Genomic DNA, 21664 nt, shown 5'->3' with positions numbered 1-21664 from the left:
GGCAAGACAGATTTGTAATATATTTGTTCACTGTGCAAAGGTATCCTACCTTGTACAAAATAAATTTAATTTCTCTCAACGTGTATTTCTCAAATGTACTCATTTGCAGATTAAACCTTCCAGCCTGTGTTCAGGACCGAGCTCTCCAGGTGATGGGGCTGGTCACAAAGGGGCTGTCCCCCTCAACAAAAAAACCCACAGGCATCAGGCTTACAAGCCAGAAGTTGCAGGATTTCTCAGAAAACACAATGCTGTAATTCAGACTGTAATTTGGAGTTCATTCTGAGTAAGGCCTACCTTTAAAACAAAATGTAACTGGCTCTGTACATATCTTTCTCACAATTCAGCAGTTTAACCTTAGCGGGTCTGAGCAAGAGACCCCGGTGATGCACAAACCCAGCTGGAGAAGCTCCAACATACCTACAAAGAGCAATCTGGGGCGAAAGCCAACACCAGGTCTCTCTCTGATTTTCATGTGATACACTTCAGTGCATGTCGTGACAGTGCTCTGTGCCGCCAGCGGGTTGTTGTGCCTTCAGGTGGACACACTGGAGGATACAGGCCAGCGCGGTTACCCTACTGCACCCAGCAGTGAGGAGGCAGGACACACAACAGCTGTCTCAGCAGGTCTGACGGCGCTCCCAGGGAGCCTAACCAATAAATCACGAGCACAGATTTGAAGCAGAAACACCTTCAGGATTAACGACTCCCAGGCAATGCAGCGGACTGCTACATGTTGAAGCTTTTTCAGTATCTGTGCTTCGTATTTCTAAAAATCTTGTTAACTAAAGCCCAGCATGTAATCTTCTTATTTGACAAGCCACACTCAATAAGCTATTTAAGGCTGGAAATCCATCAGGTTTGAACTGATAGAATAAGTAATTCTAGCTTAATAAAAATTTCTTTAAATCAGAACAATTCCATGTCCTTCCTGCTTAAGAGCCAGAACCTCAACTCCCATCAAACACAAGAACCACTGATGCTCGCTGAACAGCTTTGTAAGTGTTAAGGTTGGGACTTTCAAATATGTAAATGATAGCAAAAGCTTTTGGCAAAAGCCAATTTTGTAGCATTATACAGAGTTCCCAGAAACTCCAAAAGCTCATTTGAGGGCCCAAAAGCAGTATCTGTTATAATCAGTTGTCTCCTGTTAGCAGAGAAGAGACACTTCAGTACAGAAGTAATGCCAATTACAGAAAAGAATGATTAATCAGCAGCTGAACGGGAACAATACCCAGTTGGGTCAGTGTTCAGACAGAATAAAGTCTTGCATTGTCTCTCCCAAAGCACTTTGTGAAGTACCTTCTTGTCCCAGGAGTGTCACCCAGCCCCGGGCCAGCCGGATCCACTGCCACAGCACCGCAGTGCTTAGTCAGGAAAAAGCAGTACGAAACCACAGACCACGAGACAAAGGCTTTAATAGGTAAGAAGTTACATCTCTGTACACACATCATCTGATTTTGCTTTAGAAGTCAATAGCTATGAAGGCTATACAAATTATTGCATGAGAATTTCATGTTCCATGTTGCAGCAGTTCATAAGTACAAAATCAGATTTTGCACAGCATTTCTGTCTAAGGCCTGTTTTATGATTATCAATTTTAAAGGTTTGGCAGGAAAAAAAAAAATTAGAGTTCTTACTTCGTCTAACAGCACCCGCAGCCATTTCACAGCTGCCCAGGACTTAAACACAGCACTGTTTGTTGCGAGGTGAAGGAAGAAGCACGTGCACACATGCATACTCTGTGTGGGGCAGGGGCAGCCTCAGACAGCGATTTGTGCTCCTGCAGGCTTCGTTGCAGTGGCATTTGCTGCAGAAGGAAGCATCTTGCATAAAACCATGCGAAATCCAAACCTGACGTGACAGCTGAGTCAAGCTGCCTGCTTACATGAATCAGAAAAGGAAGCGAAGTGAAACTCATCCTGCATTTCCAGTTGACAAATTTGGAACTTGGCTGCTGCAGTAACTTGGTTAATTCCAAAATAGGCTCCAGTCCGGCCAGAGAAAGTGCTGTGAGAACACTCCCACAGTAAGTAAGGGCCCAGTCTTACACCTCATCCTCAGACTCTCCTGCAATGCTAAAAGGCCCTAAATTGCCTTTGCCCCCAGAGCCACCAGTGCTGCCCCAGGCACTCTGTGGGCAGCTGCTGCCTGCAGCAGGTGGCCAGGAGGCTGCCAGGGACACCATGCACAACGCTCGCTGGTGCACTTCTTCAGCAGGACACCAACGTGGGATCAAAAAGCTTAAACCATTTGCAGTAGAAGGCAGTAGTTTGCTGTCCCACAGGATTTTCTTACTGGTGGCAATGCAGGGACAAAAAAATAAGAAACCAGGTTTGTAAAAGCTATTCAGAGGTTTGACTATAGCAAACCCACAGGCTTTTCAGAGCATAAAAGCTTCCTGAAGCTGCCAAACTGTCATGGCTACGAACTGCAGAAGCCCCAAAAAGCTGCAGGCCTGGTCTGAGCGAAGAAGGCAACTGCATTACACAACCCTTTCAGTTCCTTTTCTCGGGCTACTTCCATTTCAGCATCTTCTCAGAGGCTGTTCCAAGAAGCTTACTAGCTTCAAGTAAAAACCGTCAGGTCAAATCCCAGTTCTCCCAAAAAGTGCACCCAACACCATACTGAGTCGTCCCCTGTAATTCTTTATTAGAATCATGGATGAATATATTTTAAATCAATCTAAAAAAATAATGAATCAAGGTACAGTACATGCATAAAATACAAAGTAATTTACAAACAGATCAAAACAGCATCTTCAGAACTAATACTAGGAGGAGAAATGGATTAAAAAAAGTGACCGACTACAGCAATGCCTTCCGTGTGCCTTACACATCATGAGCACCGCAAGACAGAAAGGTTGGGTACAAAACGCAGCTGGTAGTGCCTACCCAGATTTGGATGTTCCAAGTGGGTCATATCAGAGTTTGAGAAACATCCCCTACAATCAATTACTTCCCTATAATTGTATAAATAACTGTAGGCATTTATACAACAAATGGTTCTTTTAAATATTGTAGAAATTCAGTGCCTATAGCCCCCAAATCTTAATATTAATGACATGTTGTTTGGGAATAGCACGTACTGAGTGATACGCAGTGAGTGCAGTGACAGAAGGCACAGTTCATGTATCCCTGAACAAGGTAATCGAACAGATGATTTGTACGGAGCGACAGACCACAGAAGGAACACATCCAGTAAGAAAACTACTCCAGATGTTTTTGTTAAAGAACATACAAAAAACCACTGGAATAATTTAAAAATGCCAGATGAAACAGAACTGAAAACTAAAACCAGGTTGTGGAAGTTATTGATTCATCAACTCAAGCATTTGACTATATATTAATATATGTGGCATGTATTAATAAATGTGATATGTAATATGTGACAACACTCTTCAAGTCTGTGCACCATGAAAGAAAAAAGGCATCGTCAAATCCTGATACCACCAGCACTGTGGAGGCCAAGTCCTGGGCAGCACAAAAACATGCTGCAAGTTCCACTGTTAGAGTCACCCTTCATCAGTCACACAGCTTGCGCTTTTGCTTTCCTCACAAGAGGCACCTCAAATGGAGTCCCACCAGCGTCTCCCCGGCCAGCCTCCCAGCAGCTCTGCCTCACTTCACAACCTCCTCTGCAGCAGGTGCCAAACCACAAAAGCTCATTCACAGGTAGCAAGAACCCTGCTGCTTGTTCACAAGAAATTCTCTTTTCTCCCCCATAATATTCTATTAAAAAAATCCTCAACTTGACAATCTGAAGATGTAGCCAAAAACATCTAACTTACATTAAAATTGCACTTCAGAGCAATGGGCGTTTCATCAAGCTTTAGATGCAGTATACAACATCTTAAGACAAGGAAAGATTATCCTGCCCAGAGACATTTTCCTAGTTAACCTGACAGTAATTGTTTTGCAAGGAGCAGAATAACATCTTCAAGTGCTCACTAAAGGTGTTTGTGCTCTGACTAGCGGGCATCATGTTGGAAAGAGATCAGTTCAGTTCCAAACAATTTACTGAACCAGGGAAAATACTGCAGCCACATAGAAGCAATCGATTTATAAACACTGAAATCAAAGTGTTTAAGACATGGAGAAATTCAGAAGGAATAAGCAGTAACTAAACACAAAAAAGTAACCACAAGAATTACAAATATATTTAAATCTTGGACCTGGGGAATATACACAGCCTTTTAGGAAAGAATGAACAATTCTATATATTCTGACAGCACTGCATCTTTGGTTTGTTTTCAGTGGTTGGAGGGACATGAATGGGAACCACATTGTTGCTTGGAGACATATCGTTTTCACGTCTGTCAGACATTTGCTTCTGGGAAACAATACGATAGATCTCTGGAAGATGAGAAAGAGCTAGTCATTACGTGTACACCAGCAAAACACCATCAGAAAATTAAATGTGGGGGAAATCAGGCATAAAAGATAAAGATTTCCCATAGTTTTGGGACTATATAGGTAATGCACAGAAGCTTTCACAAGCAGTTCAATTGTGATGCTTTCTATAGTCAGAAAATAAAATACATTTTTGCAAAAGAAATTAGTTTAACAACTGTTTTACTTCCCTTGAGATAAGAGTTAGTAAATAGGGAGAATTCACAAATTTTTTTGCTAGGAATCAGAAACTATGTGTCCCATGAATTCCTTCTGATGGTTCTTAAGGCTCCAAGGACAATAGTCACATGTTTGCTGACATATCCACAGACAACAGCAGGATTAAGAAGAACCACTCAAAATTTCTTTCTCTGGGATTTGTAAGCAACCGATGGCATGTGCTGTACATAAACTCATGGAGTAGCCACAAAAGCACTTCAGCTGCACAGAAGAAAAAGTACAGTATGTGTAGCACTTCACACCCAGAAAGGAAATAAAGGATACCAAAAATAGAACATGGGGAACTTGCTTGCAAATTTGCATTTAAAACCCATTAAAGTTAAAACAAAAAAAACCCCAACCAAACAAAAAAGGCTTGTTAAGCCTCGGTTTTAACAACAAAGTTTGAAAGTCTTTCAGAATCAAGAAGCCAACCCTGAAATGACAACATCACATCTTCTACTCTGCACACCAGAAAAGCGTGCTGGCAACAAACGCACCAGCACTGCCAAGCAGCAGAGCCCCCAAGAGAAGGGAGCCGATGCCCACACCCAATTTGCACGCTCCAGCTCGCTGCCTTGCCATAAGATTTCGGATAAGCCCAGGCTGCAGAAGACGAGGGTGCCTGCACTTCACTCCTCCTGCAGAGCAAAGCAGGGAAGAGCAAAGCTGGTAAATAACTCTGGCAAAACAAAGCAAAGGTCCAAGTTCTTTTGGAGGTCTTAAGTCTCTTATCAGCTGGATAATGACTGTCCAAACACACACCTCGCCCAACCCCAAACCAAGAAACGTCTTTTCCACCAGAAATTTGTCATTAGTGAGTAGCTTTTGTTCAGAATTTTAATGAGCTGTTGCTTAGTGCACATCCTGACATCATTTCAGTCCTGGAAATTGAGCAACCTTGTGCAGAGGGGTCCTCTTTGCTGCCAGGGGCTGATCACACAGCTAAGCGCCTGCTTTTACGACAATGGGAAGAGATGGCATTGAGGAGCTAAAAAGGGCCCCTGACAAACAAGGCTTGAAAACCTTGCCCTTGACGCAACAAGCCTGCACTGATTTAAGCTGCCAACACAGAGGGCAAGTGCTCCCCAGGAAGAGTAAGAGCAGGGCTGCATGCATCCATGGGACTGCTGGCAAAATAAAAATCTCTCGCATAGATACTGTGCTGTATCTATGGACTGTAGAAGTAACATTAACCTTTGCAAGTGGTGCTTTCAAAGAATCTGCCTGTTGCGCCTCCAAACTGACAGCTCAGACTAGATAAACTGTTCAGAAAAAATGGATTTTACATACACATTCAGTTACAGATCAAGTCGCTCAGGCAACCAAACAAGCTGCACACATAAAAGGATTTTCTGATTTCACCCTTTCTTGCGTTCACCCTTCTTTCCAACAGTCTTACACAAACAACTTCAGAAGTTCAGTGAATCCCATGAAATCAGATCTTGAAAGCCACCTGCAACCCCACATGGGAATTAGGAGATAAAAATCAGCGTCGCCCTGTGGCAGGCCACTCAGTGATGTTCAGAAGAGTGCCTGTGTGCTGAGGTGGGAGGAGCACACCTGGAAGAGCTCTGCATTCTTCAGGACAACTTTTCCACTCTACTACCCTGCCCCAGCTCAGGGTAGACAGCCAGTTTACCTCCAAGTGCAGAATGCTGCCTGTTCCCATTCAACAGGGGAAAGCTCTTGCCACCTTCCTTACTGGAAACTCTCCAGTAGCACCTCCAGCAGCAGCAGTTCTCAGTTTTCCAGAGAACTTCCTGAACAAATTCATACTAGGATCCTAACACAAGCTGTCACACACTTCCTCCAGCCCTGTACATGAGGGCTCACAACAGGGTGCTCTCTGTATAACACCATCATCTTCCAGCAAAGATCTTCAGTAAACAGCCCTTAAGCCTTAAAACCAATCTTAACACCACTGATTTCTCTGTTGGTAAAGGGTCTATGCCTTCGGACTCATGAGAACGTATTTCTATGATCCCCACTTCCACGGCCTCCCCAGCAGTCACACAAGAACACTTAGCAGCTGTGCTGCTTGAATCAACTTGCAGCAGGCTCAAGTTTGTTGCTCACTGCTGCTTCTCCCTCCTCTGCAGTGCAAACCTTTGTGCAGCCACAGCGTACTGCCCTAGATGAAAGCCTAAATGGCTAAAAACTGCCTTTGCCCTGGATCAGCTGCACACTCTTTCACCACACACAGCTGTGCTGGTGTGAAAGGGGAGGTAGGAACAGCTTAAACCTGGTCTCACTGGGGCAAAATGCCCAGCAGCAAAGCCTACATTGAAACCAGTCTGCATGGAGGAATGCCAGGCTAATGAAGACATGCGCTTTTTAACGAAGAAACTACACTTTATGCTCTGTACAGTAACTGAATGAGACCTTATTAAGAGCACATTCAGCAGAATGCATCGCTGCATAATTGGTAACTGCATGAGACAGGCCTTGCACTGAAAGAGGGTTGGGAAAAAGTGACATTGCTGCTTAGGAGGAGCTTGTCCAGTCCTTGTCTGCTCAGCCTGCACTAGCATTTCATTCATTTTCAGGTGTACAGAGCTAAGAAAAAAGGAAATCCCTAGATTTTTTTATGTTAATGCTTGGCGATGTTGTTTCCTTGGAGATGGGATTTCTTGGAGATGAAACCGCAGCAGAATGCGGTACGGAAACACAGACAGCACAAAGCCAGGCAGGGAATGGAGGCAGACTCCAGTTTACTTTAAGGATGCTTTATCCTGCTGTGAATGCTCAGAGTGGCTAGGATTATAATACCAGTCTCTCCTATTTGCCAGATGATACAAAGCAGCTTTGTGTGCACAACAATCAGCCCTTGAAGTCTAGACATCATGCAACAGAAGAATTTGGATGGTGACCATTACTCTAAGCCACAGAAGGAAAGAGTCCCCAAAACCTCATCTGGAACCCACAGCAGGACAGGAAGCCCACTAGATGTAAGATATACCCCTATCTAAAAGTCCTCTATAATACAGGGAGAGGAAAGAACAGCTTTCTCCCCCTTCTTCTACCTGTAACAACAGCAGATCACTTAGGCTGTGCTAACTATAATGGATTCCTATTTCCCATGCCCAAAGCCATCTATTCAAAGTGGATTAATATGAGAATCTAGGTGTGGATAAGCTTAACAGCGACCCTAGTACACCTCCAAGGGAAGTACTCTTAGAAGTCTCCAACACTGTCCAAACCAGACCAGCTTCAGTAGGGCTGGAGAAGAAAGGAGTTTTGCTACAGACCTTAGTCACAACACCCTGTTCAGGAGAGATCTAAACAGCTGTATGAAAGGCATCAGGAGCAGCCTGGGATGTCTCTGCAGTGCAGTTCCCAGCACTGCAAATACTAGCAGAGCTGGTACAGCAGCATGCCCTGCCCCTTCTGCTGTCAGCCACCTCCACTCACAGCCTGTGGCAAAGCCTCTTGGCTTTACCTACTTCCTTCTTCAAAGGACAGTGAGCATTCCACCCGCAGGCACTATGCTTGGAGGCAGCCTTGCCAAATACAGACTATCCATGATTCTGCAGGGTCACTCTGAAAACAACATTCCTCAGATGACTGCTCCCCTCTTTCCTTCAAAGCAAATCATTAACAGAAAAAGCCAGCTGTGAAGTGTTATCGAGAAGTTTATTGGCAGAACATTCGTCCTTAGCATGCCAGTCACAGCTGAGATGGAGCCAACCTGCTGCTAATGCATTATTTACTTCATCTTTATCTCCCTGAAACAGGAGCTCCTGTCTGGAGCGAGCCACATGCCCACTAATCAGCAGAAGTGTTTCTTCCAGCACAGTTGAACCAAGCCCTCCTGAACAAGGATCCTGTCTGCATACCCAAGAGCTCTTTATCCAAAACACTGTCAGAGCAACATACAGGGAACATTGACATTTGTGGAAAAGCAGCAGCCTCAACAATCTGTCAGAGTCCACCGAGGGCAAGTTTTAATCATTTGTTATCCCATTACAGACTGCTCTCCCTTACAGAAAAATTAAACCAGAAAAAAAAAGTTAAACCTCCACAAATTAGAATCCAAAATACTTCTGGAATAAAAGGTACTGTTGGAAGCATGTGAGGAGAGATAAAGAAACAGCCTAGCCTATGCCCAAGAGGTGAACTGCTTCCCCATGGCAACAGCAGTATATCATCTGAGCGTCACATAGCTCTGTCGAAGTAAGGAAGCAGCCCAGAGCATGCAGGAAACTTTCCACCTCTTCAGCTGGCACTGTTAGAGAACAGAATGGTCCAACAGGATACGGGGGCAATTAGGTGACCAGTTTGTATTGGCTATGACAGCCTGACAGCCACCTTGGGTGGGGATAAATAATGTCTGATATATTTCCAGTTCTGTTTTATTACTGCTGGTGCCAAACAAGTATGAAAGTTAATTAACTAACCTTCATCCAAGAGCCCCGATCCTCACTGAAAACTGAAAGAGCAAGCAGCAAGGCTGTTTGTTCCATATTACACACAGCACATGTGGCCAAAATCTGACCTCAAAGTTCAGTCTAGGTGCTCCTCAGAGGAGAGGGGCTACCAAGGACACATGCATAAATGAAGAAGTTTCAGGTTTTAGCAGTTACAAGTAAGCAATAAAAAAACCTGTCTTCCTCCTGAAAAATCTACGCCCAAATTCACAAGCATTTTTGACAGGACTGCCTTTAGGTAGATGAAGAAAATGGGAAATCCAGCAGGCATCCCAGATACCACTGCATTCAGCCACTCCTTAGCCATCCACCCTCTGATGGCATTAGTAGTTAGTCATGTAGGGAGTAAAGGTATAAGCTAACATAACTTTTTTTTTTTAAAGTTTGTGCAATGTTGAATTACAACCAAATGACTACACTGAAGTTAAAAGGGAACCACATGGTTCAGCTAAACAGGAAATGAACTCAAGTTCTAGTTCCAGCATTGTATGAAGCAGCAAGATGACAAGCACCCCTGTGCACTGTTTATTCATCTAAGATGAACACACTTACTTTTTCACTAGTATATGGACAGGAGCACTACTGCTTAGGAACACACTGTAAAAAACACAATAGAACCAGAACCTATCGGAGACCTCTTGCAACTAAGGATAAGGCAGGAAACAGATGGATACAGGCAGCTAATAATCCAGCAGCCTAACAACTCTCTCCACTGCTAGGGTGTTCATAAAGCATTTCAAACAACTCAAGAAATAATACAGAATTTATACTTTTATTACATTTATTAAATAACTTCCTAGCTGCCTCCTCACCCGCGTGTCCCAGTATGGTTAACAAGTCCTTTTTGGTGTTTTTAAAAGAATGTCTAAATTAGCTGGCAAAGAGAAAAAAAATTCAAAACTAATTAGGTGCCAACGTCACAGCAATGAAATCTGATTAACAGAGACACATAGTTTAGAAACAGGGCCACTGCTCATACCAAGTGTATCACGTAGCCTGGAACATGCTACACTGGGAAGGAGGGAATTTAAATTTGTAACTGGGAAACACGTTGGATCCACTCGAACAAAACAGAGAGACTGCCTGATGCACCTAGAACAGAGACATACCAAAACAGAGGAGTCCCTCAGATGTTTTGAGGGCCCAGACTAGAGATTTAGAGAGGCATCTGCCAAAGCTGGGAATGGCAAAAGCTCAAAAACCACACATGCCACTGGTGTCCCACTATGCCCTGGCTACAGCTGATGGGGTACGCAGAAATACAGAAGTCCCATGACAGCTAGTGATTTCCACACCGATTTGTGAATTCCTACCTTATTCGTTATAAGCCAGGATTAAGTTAAGGTCCCCCAGGTAGCTGGAGTTGAAAGTCTCAGAGTCTTAACAAGTTTTGCCTATCTAAAAAAGGGTTTAAACAAAAAGGAAGTACTTTATCCACAGAGCATAAAAAACACAGCACTTGCTGCCTTCATATGTTACAGAGGCCAAAAGTCCAGCCAGGACTATTAAATGCAGTGACAATGACCACCCCACAGCTCAGGAGGCACCATGTCTCAGACTACCAGTAGCAGTATTGTTCAAAGGAAGAATCTCTACCCATTCATCCCTTTTCCCTTGGCAACTATGGTCACCATTAAAGATGGAAACAAACGAGATTGACTTCTCTGATAAACTGTTTTAACTTGATGCTTGCATGAGACAATTCTCTCCCGTGGGCACTCCCTATACAAATGGGAAACTGAAACATAAACTCAGCTGACTAGAAACCTGGGGCAGATCAAAGTGAACAAGGATTCATTCCTGAGTTCAAAGCTGGCCTTTCAACTGTGACACTTCGAAACCGGACTCCAAATCCTACAGCTGTGAAGAATGATTACAAATAGCAAAGTTTTAAACACTTTATAGGCAAAGAAACGCCCATTTGCATCGTATCTGAGCAGCCTTCTGCCCTTCCCCCTTGAAACACAAAGCACTAGATGACTCACCTGTCAGAATAGTCTGGAAAGCTGCTTCCACATTTGTAGAGTCTAAAGCAGATGTCTCGATAAATGACAAACCATTCTTTTCTGTGTGGACAGAAATACTATAATTAGAGGGGTACATCACATATCTGTTTTCAATCTGGAAGAACTGCTGTACTAGATTATATTTGTAGTGTTCCTGACAAGATGCACAGGTATCAAGTATAAAAAGTTGGGAGGTTTTCCCCCTTACGTGATCTGAAAGCAACACCACCCCACACCAGCATTAGAATTTACACTCAACCCCAAGCACAGGGATCAGTCCGGTGCTGTGTTACTTTGAGGCACATCCTCCTTCATCACTGAAAGTGAAAAGTTGCTGCACTTTAAAGAATTGTGTGAGGAAGCTTCCTGGATTTTCTTTAACCTCATCAAGTTTCTTCACCTCCCACCTGCTAGTATGTCAGAGCAGCTTATTTAACAGGGGGAGTGACAGTCCTCCACCTGCAAGCAGGGATCCTCACTGTCCATAAACTCTGCAAATGCAGCTACAGCAAGCCTTTATGTAAGAAACCCAGCTACACTCCTGGATTAAAGAAATTTGGCCTAAAACAAGGCAAGATTTACAGAAAGTAGAATTATCTTACACAGATCTTAATTATGTAACAAGAGTCAGAAAGCCAGTTTAATGAAAGTCTGTTCAGCCATGGGCATCTGTATAGGGCTCCGGATCAGTTGGTACAAAGAAGGCAATATACAGGTGCAAAGCTACCACCACACAAGAAATGCAAACCCAAAGCCATAGGCACAATTTTTGCCTATGCATTGTTGCTTCTGCAGGAGAATAAATCTAGTTTAAAATCTGCAAGTCCCTCTGGCTGATTCTTGAAACTACACCCGCATACATGTTCTACAAGGCTTCCTTTTTGACTGAATTAAAAAGAGGCAAACACCAGTATGTGACATTGAAGAATATCACCAGCATCACTCTTTTTCCTTCTACCAGCACACTCATGCATCTAAGACCAGGTAGGCAGATCCCCACACAGTTAGCATTAGGAAATTATTTTGAGTTCACCAACCTGCAAAAGCTCTGGCCTCATCTGTAGGGACTGCTCTCAGGTGGCGCAAGTCACTCTTGTTTCCCACAAGCATGATTACAATATTGCTGTCAGCATGGTCTCTCAGCTCTTTCAACCATCGCTCTACATTCTCATAAGTAAGGTGCTTAGCAATGTCATACACCAATAATGCCCCTACAGCTCCACGATAGTACCTGTGGGTGAAGAGACACGTTAGAGAACCAGCAAGAAACATTGCAATTAAAAGTGACAAGTTACTGTGTAATAATGGGAAATAGCTATTGCTAAGACAGCTATACAAAAATACATCCAGAAGCAGGCTACATGGTACTTGAAACAGTGAAGTAGAGCATCCAGACTAGGGTTATGCCACAGGACCACCAAAGCAGCCAGGATAGCTCAGAGTCTAGGGGGTAAGCCAAACCCCATGTTTGTGGGGAGAACCTTGCATCCCAAAAAATGAAACTCTGGAATCTGTGGGGAGCTACTGTCACCTTCAACCTCTGATCCACTCCTGAAAAGCCTCCCCCACCCATCACTGTGGGTGCAGTATGGGCACAGCCCATAGTGATAGAGAGACTTCAGAATGACTCACTGGATCATAAAAATGTCAACCTGATCTATTCCCTTTACAAAAGGCCACAGCTGGTCTCCTTTCAGACCAGAGAGAGGCACAGTAAATGCATTCAAAAAGAAACAGGCTGTGTTCTCCCACCCCAAAATTACCTCCAGCTTTACTTAAATCCAGCTTTTGCTATACTGTTTTTTTCCAATTAAATAAGCACACAAAGTGAGTAGTCTTTCCTTGCTGCTACAGGAGGGTTTCTGGTCTTAGGTTACCACTGATAAAACCTCCATGAACACTGATATTACTTTATCAATCACTTGCATTGAAATGAGTCTCTCAAAGCTCTTGCATTCTAGGCTTGAAATGCCTCCAGTTACGTATCATGAGAGCAATGAGAAGTAAATCAGTTTGTGCAGGGACACACTATATCAAGTTTCTGGGCTGAATAATATTTAAGCTTCCTTGCACCACAGGTTGTGGATATTACACAATAAAATACAAACAACCCCTGTTCGCAGTTTCTGAGGAATCAGAAGGGCCCAAAACTACCCTCCTCAGCAAAAGCTTCTCTTCAGCCATACAAGCTATCACTTACGCTGATGTTATAGCTCGGTATCGCTCCTGCCCTGCTGTGTCCCATATCTGAGCCTTTATTGTCTTCCCATCAACTTGAATGCTTCTTGTTGCAAACTCCACTCCAATGGTGCTTTTGCTTTCCAAGTTAAACTCATTGCGAGTGAATCGAGACAGAAGGTTACTCTTGCCTACTCCAGAGTCCCCAATAAGTACAACTACAAGACAAAAATGACATAAGAATCAGATTCCAGATGTAGATAATGCATTGACAATCACCTGCAACAAACATTTCTTTTCCGGAATGAAGCATGAAGGAATGAATGGCAAAACCACCACCCCAGAGCTGCCATATTCACCAGCATTTTGAACAGACCTTAGACTTGACTTTTACTTGTTACATGTCAGTCTCCTTTGCCCAACATGGAAGAACATTCCTCCTCCAGGAGGAATAAACATGGCTGTCACCACAAAAGTTGGGGACGGTTTGGATTTCACATCCTTGTAACAACACTAGAACTAAAAAAAAAAAAAAAAAAAGAACAAAAACCCCACACCACACAACTGAAATCTCTTTTGCCAAAGAAGTCCAGAACACAGGGCTGGCAGATGACTCTGCCTGCGTTTTACACTCTTCATACCTTTACAGAAGAGGCTCCCCACTGGGGCAGAAAAATTTGTGAATGGAAAAAAGAACCACCTAACCCTGATGGACAGTTTAAAATGTTAGCTGAGCCACAGCACTCTGCTCTTCCACAGTCCCTCACTGCTGCTGTAACTCCTGGCCACTTTAGGCCAGAGCCTGAAACTGCTCTAAAACACTGCCAGGGTATCACTGCGCCTCAGAATTAGAACCACCATCCACTCCCCCTTCCCCAGCTCAGCTTGGCTTGTCACAGCACCAGTGCCAAGCAAACTAATTGGAAGGATTCAGCTATGCTTGACAAGAGATTGACAGAAGGTTTAAAGTCCAGTTCCTACAGGAAGAAAAACGTCACGAGGATTCACTGCAATATCCTGTAATGCTGAGTTGAAAGGTGCAAGTTTAAGTGTAACTTAGAACTCACTACCAAGGTGCAGGCCACTGGGTGAAACACATTCACAGCCCTGAGTCACACCAACAGGAGCCTCTTGGGATGATCTTATGCCCATAAGGAAGATAAGGTACTGAACAGGTAACAGAAGGAAATGGAAGAAAAAGAAGAGTAAGATCCTTGAGAAGAAAAGCTGATAACTTTTAAGTTTGGCAGTGAATCAAGGCTGGTCCAAGCAAAAGAGTACACACACAGGTGACAAAAAAAGTTGTGGCTATGCTTGTTTTGAAAAAAACAGAAATACTTGCTCATAGACAACATACATCATTTAACAGTTAAGATACTGTAATACAGTATTAAAGATTCTGTGTGGTACAACAGAGGAATGAGTGTACCAAACACACTTCAATCACATGAGAAACCCCCCGCTGAGTCTTGGTCTAGCAGTGCAAATACTCCCATCTGCTGCTGCACCACACAGCAGCCCTCTGAACACCATCTTCTATTTAAATAATGCAAAACAATTCTGACAAATGGGATTTTCTCCGAGTGTAAGGGCAGAGCAGCACCTTTTAAACACCCTCCATAAAATGAAAATTGCAGCAAATACTAGCTTCAAACATGGCCTTGTGGAGAATACTTCATCAAAATTAACATCTTTCCAGCCTCCTCTGCCAGCTGACTCAGCACACAGCCAGCCAAGCTACAGAAGCTGCATAAAGCACAGAGTGGCTCTGTTAACCACTTCTGTTTACAAAGATCACAAGTGCAGGTAGGCAGCGAGCATATATGCTGAATGCAAATAGGATTCTGCTTTCCTACATGACAGGTCAGCACCATTCAGTGTCAGCTGCCCTGACACAGCTGAACAGCTTTGCTGGCACAGAAGACACTAAACCTTAATAAACTTAGTGCAGGGGACAGGGCACCTAATTGCATCATCACCACCTGGCAAAGTGCCATAGCTTTCTTCTTTCATTGGCAAATAAGTTCTTCAATGCTATTTTGGCAGGTTTAGGCCACAGTTTTAGATGACATCATATTTGTATTCACTGGGATGTGTTACAAACAAGTTCCTAGGAGGCAAAAGTTGTCAACTCCCTTCACACACCTCAGTCCTACTGCCACCCAGCATTACCTTTGGCAGCAGCCAAAAACTTCTTTAAACAAGAAAAGCAATCTACATACATAGCTTCATTTTCCCAACAGGATGGATCATATACCTGTTAAGTATTCCCCTCAAACATATTTTTGTTGTTCAGTGCATATTTCAAAGCACAGCTTTAAGTTATTAACAACAGACAGATCATTTTAATTCCTCTGCCAGGTTTTTTTTTTCCCTTACCTTGTTTGAATCCCATGCTGCTTATGTTCTGAATGGTTTCCAGCACCAGATTAACACGTTCCAATTAAAAGGGGAAAATATTAGACCTTCCTCCTTGAAGTCAGCTAGTTCCTCTACTTAACTGGGCCATTGCAGCTCCTCTTGAACACAGACAAAAGAACAGCTTGGAATGTCAGCAGGCGCCTAAGACTCCTCACACTTTCTGCATTTCTGCCAGTCTGAGCAAGTATCACTCTTTGAATACAATTATGAACTGAAACAGCTTTAACAGCCACTTGGATTGTATTATTAATTTTAGTTTTGCTTTCCTTATCAAACCACTTCACTTTGATATTTTATGCTACGCAGTGTTCCCATGTATTATATTCTTGGCATAGAAATATAGTAGGAATGACCCTGGATGGCTAGTCCCATTCCAGCTATCCCAGGCAAACAGTTTCTGGGAAGGAAATGACATTATCTATTTCCATGTTAAAGCTAATTGTTCCTGCACACATATTTTTATTGGGCTTTTCTTCCAGAAACTCATTCCTAATGGTTAGAAATTGCCTTCTAATTTTCAGAAGAAATTAGCTGTCAGCTGATGGTGGTGTTCATGTGCCAGCATTGTCCATTAGCTTATTAGTTTCTGCTCCCAGTAGTGTTTATGCTGGGCTACTTACAGAAAGCAAACGCATCTTCTCTCGGCTTTGTTCTACCAGCCTAAGCCAACTTCTCAAATGTTTCCTTACAAACAGACTGTACATCTTCCCAAACATCTTCCCTACAAGTTTTTCAATTTCTTTTCCACACAGTGAGAAGAACTGAGATACAGGGAGATTTTAATATTTCCATCTCTACTAGGCATACCTGGAACTGCAATTACTTTTTCCTGACCATATCACCTTGATGGCTCAGTCTGCCTGTGATCAGGCCTAACTGTTCTAGCTTTAGGTTGGCAGACTTTTACTTTACCAAACTCCTATAAGTCCCCAGGCATAAAACCTTACATCCAGCATCCCACCTCATCTGGAGGACTGCAGTCCTCATCAGCACGCAGCCCTTCCAGCACTGTACTCTAACTTTCTCCTGTACCACCCAACTTGCATCATCAGCAAATTCCTTTACTACATCAGCACTGGAAGGAGGAAGGTCTAGAGGAAACATTTAAGCAACATCAGCCACAAGACCTATTCTTGAAAACCTCCATCAATAACTTTCTCTGGACCAGCACTTCCCTTACAGGAGCAGCACCTTAGAAAGCTTCGCAATCAAGGGAGATTTGTATTGGCACATCCTGAAAGTCATGAAAGCAATCACCCTGCTTCAAGTGACTACTACTAGGCAGGTCATTTTTACTGGTTTAGTGATGTGCTAGTGCAATACTTGCAACTATATGCTTCAAATCAATGCACTTGATTACCTACAGCATTTACCACCTCAAAGGCTTTAAGACAAGCATCTGGTGGAGAGAAAAAGAAAAAAAAAAGAGAAAAAAGAGTATGAAGTCCATGTTACTGTATAAATTTCATTCTTTAAGTCCAGTTTTATTTCTGTAGAAGACCAAAATAAGAATTTAATTTCCCAAGTTGCATGAAAAGCAATTTAGAGAACTCCATCAAGAAAGGATTATTAATTTTTCACCAACATTCCAGCTCACCCAATTTTTATTTCTGTTAAACCTCTAAATTAGTTGAATTTTCAGAAAATACTGTAATTATCTCATGAAATATGTTATTGACAACCTAATCAGGTTGAAAATGGAAAGTCCAGCATCACTAGCTTATATTGTCTATGGTAAGAATTATTACACAAGTCACATATTACACAATTTTAAAAAAGTACACCAATGCTAGGGAATTACAATGTCTAAACCCACTCATCTCTGCATCAAGCTCTGCTATTAAGAGACATATCAATAAAGAGCCCAGACATATCTTTGTGATCTCCAGAAGAACCTGCTGATGAACACCTCTTCCTGCTCACTTCAGTTGGAGTTTAAAGGAAATGTGAATAACATGACCTGATTCTATACCTTGTAGGTAGCTGGTGATAAACCTAAAGTGATCATATCTTATATTAATCTTCCTCCTCACCTGTGCCTCCCTATTTTATTCACCTGTTTCCTGTCACAAAGGGAACTGGCATCTCAAAGGCACTTTGGGGCAGGGGTCATTCGTTAGCTGTACGTATTGTACATAACTCAGAACTGGGCCTCCAAACACCTCTGTAGTAAAATGGCTAAGCCAGCAAGTTTATTATAACACAAAAGTGCCTCCACATCTAATGCAGTGAAGGCAAAGGGCTTGCTACCATTACAAAAACCAACAGGTATCATGCAAACACTTTTCCCTACAAATTTCTGTAAACAAAACACACAAGAAAAAATATGTGCTTTCTAAAACCCAAACCAAAAAGTTTGTTCAGATTCAGAGCATTTCTTCAATATCAAAGGGAAAAAAAAGTTGGAGACATGAATGTGATGCAAAGTAGCAAGCAGATAGCTTGAAACTAGAGTTTTTCCCTAACGATGAGCTGAATGTCACTGCAAGTCAGGTCCATGTTCAGAAATGAGAAGCCTGACCCCAAATCCAGAGTTCCAGACGGTCAAAGTGCAGACATAATCCCTTGAGCTCTGTCCATAGGAAACACAGAAGACATCTACAAGCGAGGATTACTTTGATAACTACTCATCTACTGCAAATACATCACTCCAATCAAAAAGAGTAAAAAGTTCCTACATTTAAGCCAGGCTTAATTTATTAAGTAATGAAGTAATATCCTTATATCACCATTATATTTGCCTCCCATTAAAATTAGAGCAATATTTCTACAAACTGGACTTCATAGGTCTTGCGTTTCCTCAAGTACAGTGCTGGGAACAGGAGGCACTGCTCTCAGCTAAACCCAAAAAGTATGGAAGAATACAAAGGCATATGTAGCTGGACAAGATGAATTTACCAGGAATTGTCTCTTTACAAGCTAGGCTTACGCTTTAGCATATGCTGAAGTGTTGCAACAGCATCAGGAGAGGGGTATTTTGTAACAGGTACTGTGATTTTATTGTACAGCAGCACAGGTGGGCTCAGCTTACACCCACCAGCAGAGTCAGCCAGATTTTTATATAAAGCTGCTGTCAGTGGCCGAGAGGACAAAACCAGAGGTGTCACACAAACAGAGGCATGGCAGTTTAATTCAAGAGTAGGAAAAGACAGCTAGACTAGAGAGTATCACCCAATTATTTTAAACCAAGTCAGACTCTGAACTCAGTCCCACCAACCTACCATGTCCCTTCAAGTTCATAAACCCAGAACTGTCCTACTGGATTAAGTGTCCTTACAGACCAACACCCAGTCTGACTGTCAGGAACCAATGTCTGAGAAACATTATGTGTAACAGAACAAACAGGCTTATCTTTGCCCCAGCAAGCCCTTGCATCTCCAAACAAGCAATACCTTCAGACTTGCCATTGTAACCATCACAGTGAAATGCCCCAACAGACATTTTTCTTCCTCTATAAATTTGTGCAGTCTTTCAAACCCAGTTATAGTATTTACAGCAATGCACCACTCCAAAATTTGCATATACATCTGTGGGACTTTACATCCGTTTGTTTTTGCCTGCTGCTCAATAAAAAAAGCATTACAGATATCCAGAGAAATTAGGACAAACAGTACTTTCCCTATTCGCCCTCACTCGCTGTTTTAATTTTGATAAAGTTGTACATCACTTCAGTATAAGGGATACAAATCCATTAGGTGTCTCTGATTATTTTGATGCCCTTCCCCATCTTTTAAATTCTACAATATCCCTATCAAAATGGGTATGGCCATCCTGCCTACATTTCCCCTCAAACCCCAAGATGCTCATGTCTCGGATTCAAACATTGGCTTAATGTTCCCCCCCGAGTTCTCATTTCCTTTTCCAAGAGTTTTTAACCTACCTCTTGCCTTTTTGGCCAGTGCCTGGTAAGGAGACATTCATTTCAGAGACCTACTTGCAATAATTTCAAGATCATTCCAGAGCAGTGACAGCTTGTTTGGAACCACCACCACCTTTGGGAAGTTACAAAAGTTTCCACAATTTGTATTAGTCTGCATTTGTTATGTTATTTCAGCTGCCACATTAATCCCAGTTATGTGACATTGCATCAACTTCCTGCAGTCTGCTTTAGCTTTGCAAAGCCTGAATCGCTCATCTTCAACGCCATTTTTATAGCATTCCCGGCACTCCCAACAGCTTCTATAAACTAGTCTACACAGAAAAAGCTTTAGGAGGGGCAAACAATTAAACTAGCTTCGACCTTTTCTATATAACTGGATCCCAACTTTATTATTTCCCAATTACATAAGGAAGCAGGTCTAATAAGATAGGACCTCTCCCAACAAACTCTGTGTCACTGATATTCCCAGGCCTTCACAGCCAAAACATTAATTACAAGCACACTGACAGAATTGCATGAACAAGTAAAAGTAATGCAATGGTTTTGATAACTTGTACACACAAGTACCTACAGGAAGATTGCTTGATGCGATTAAACTAGTGGTCAGCAAGGCCGTTGCCAATGCTGCAAGCTGAGAAGAGGAGCCCTTCTGGGTACTTCCTGATTTGATTTTAATAGCAGTACAGATGACTGATTTATAGTTAGAAGTAATGCCACTCTCCACGTGGCACTCGGATAAAATGGACAACAAAAGAAAAAACATAATTCCTCAAAGTTATTACAGGAGCTTAAGGGTACAGAAAAAAAGCCACTGACATTTTCCTTTACCTAAGTTTCACAATGACAAACACTGGGTCTCTCACCGTTACAGCATAACAAGCAATGCTCTAAATCCTAAATTCAAATTTACAATACTATATCACAATAAACAACTACTTTTTACAACACTTTGCTTGCTTTTGCAGTAGGATTTTAAAAAATTGGACAGTCAACTTCAAAACATCAGCACTTCTGTACATGTTTCACAGCATGCTTTATAAACCTTTACAGCAGGCCCTTATTTTGCTCTGCAGGGAGCGAAAGCTGAGCGGTTAACTAAAACCTGCAACATTTTAACCCAACTTGCTGCTGTAGGCTGACCGGAGGGGCAGCTCTCCTGGAAGACCAGCTATTCCTGCCCTTCTCTGCTGGGTGCCCGGAGAGACCGCTGGGTGTGAAACAGCGGTTACGTTCACCCCGGCGAAGGGCTCAGAACACAGAAGGCAGCAAGTAACACCACGTTATTAAATTAGCTGCATCATCTACCAACGGGGAGCATCCCACTCATTTACTTTACAGGCTTATTTAAGAGCTGGAAAAGGAAGCAGTCCTTATCGACCCTGGGCATCCTCACTCACGACCTCTGCTCGCCTTCCCAGCAGGCCGGCCCTCGCCTCAGCCCGCTGACGGAGCGGAACCCCCGGACGAGAGGCAGACACGCCGGACCACCCCTACGGAAACCTGCCCGAATCTGACATTCCGGGCTGAGGGCGCTCCGGGGCGGGCACCGACGTCCAGCACACCCCCGGCGATCAGCCTCCAAAAAGATCCCAGGCGGCCTTGGCGATGCCCGCGGAAGCGCAGCTCCCCCCGCCTCGTACCGGGCGAGGCCCACGCGGGGCTGGCCGGGGGGTCCTCCGCCCGCCCCCTCGGCCGCCTTAGGGGAGCGGCACCCGGCCCCCGCCTGTGGGCCCGAGCACCCTCCCCGGGGCGGCGAGCGGCTCCCCGCCCCCCCGCCCCGCCGCGGGGGCGCGCCGCGAGGGGGCCGCCCTCCCCGCCCCCCCCGCCAAGGCCGGGACCCCCTCCGGAAGGTGACCCCTCCGGCTGCCCTGGGGACGAGGCGGCGCGGCCGCTACCTTTGAAGAGATAGTCGTACTCGTCGTCGCGGGTGCCCATGGTGGGGTGAGCCGAGACCGAGGACTGGGAGCGGGAGCCGGACCCCTCCCTGCAGCCGCCGCAGAGCTTCCGCCCTCCGCCCGCCCACGGCCAGGCGCTTCCGGGGCAGCGCGGCGACTGCGGCAAACTGCTTCCGGGACAGAGCAGCCACTCTGCCCACCCCGGCCTTAAAGGGACGGTGCCGCGGGCGGGGCGGAGCGGGAC

At 43.8% G+C, this 21664-nt stretch overlaps 1 protein-coding gene across 6 annotated transcripts; it reads right to left on the bottom strand.

The window, feature by feature from the left end:
- Positions 1-409: 409 nt before the first annotated feature.
- RAB11A (RAB11A, member RAS oncogene family) lies at positions 410-21557 on the bottom strand. 6 transcript variants are annotated; one of them, XM_010572085.1, is made up of 9 exons: positions 21421-21554; positions 19526-19637; positions 18167-18217; positions 17010-17044; positions 15604-15743; positions 13247-13442; positions 12084-12277; positions 11026-11106; positions 2629-4355 (listed from the first exon to the last, which is right to left on the bottom strand). In XM_010572085.1, exons 5-9 carry the CDS (start codon positions 15617-15619, stop codon positions 4216-4218), a joined length of 627 nt encoding a protein of 208 aa, XP_010570387.1. In that variant the 5' UTR covers positions 15620-15743; positions 17010-17044; positions 18167-18217; positions 19526-19637; positions 21421-21554; the 3' UTR covers positions 2629-4215. The 6 variants fall into 6 exon arrangements, with proteins under 6 accessions (XP_010570388.1, XP_010570387.1, XP_010570386.1 ...); XM_010572084.1 differs by having other exon boundaries at positions 15604-17044; XM_010572083.1 differs by lacking the exons at positions 15604-15743; positions 17010-17044; positions 18167-18217 and having other exon boundaries at positions 21421-21555.
- Positions 21558-21664: the final 107 nt, after the last annotated feature.

This window comes from Haliaeetus leucocephalus, unplaced genomic scaffold (genome assembly GCF_000737465.1).
Source record: "Haliaeetus leucocephalus isolate CR32 unplaced genomic scaffold, Haliaeetus_leucocephalus-4.0 Scaffold339, whole genome shotgun sequence".
Lineage (NCBI taxonomy): Eukaryota > Metazoa > Chordata > Aves > Accipitriformes > Accipitridae > Haliaeetus > Haliaeetus leucocephalus.
The sequence above is the reverse complement of the archived record's forward strand: the minus strand, read 5'-3'. Positions and strand labels throughout refer to the sequence as shown.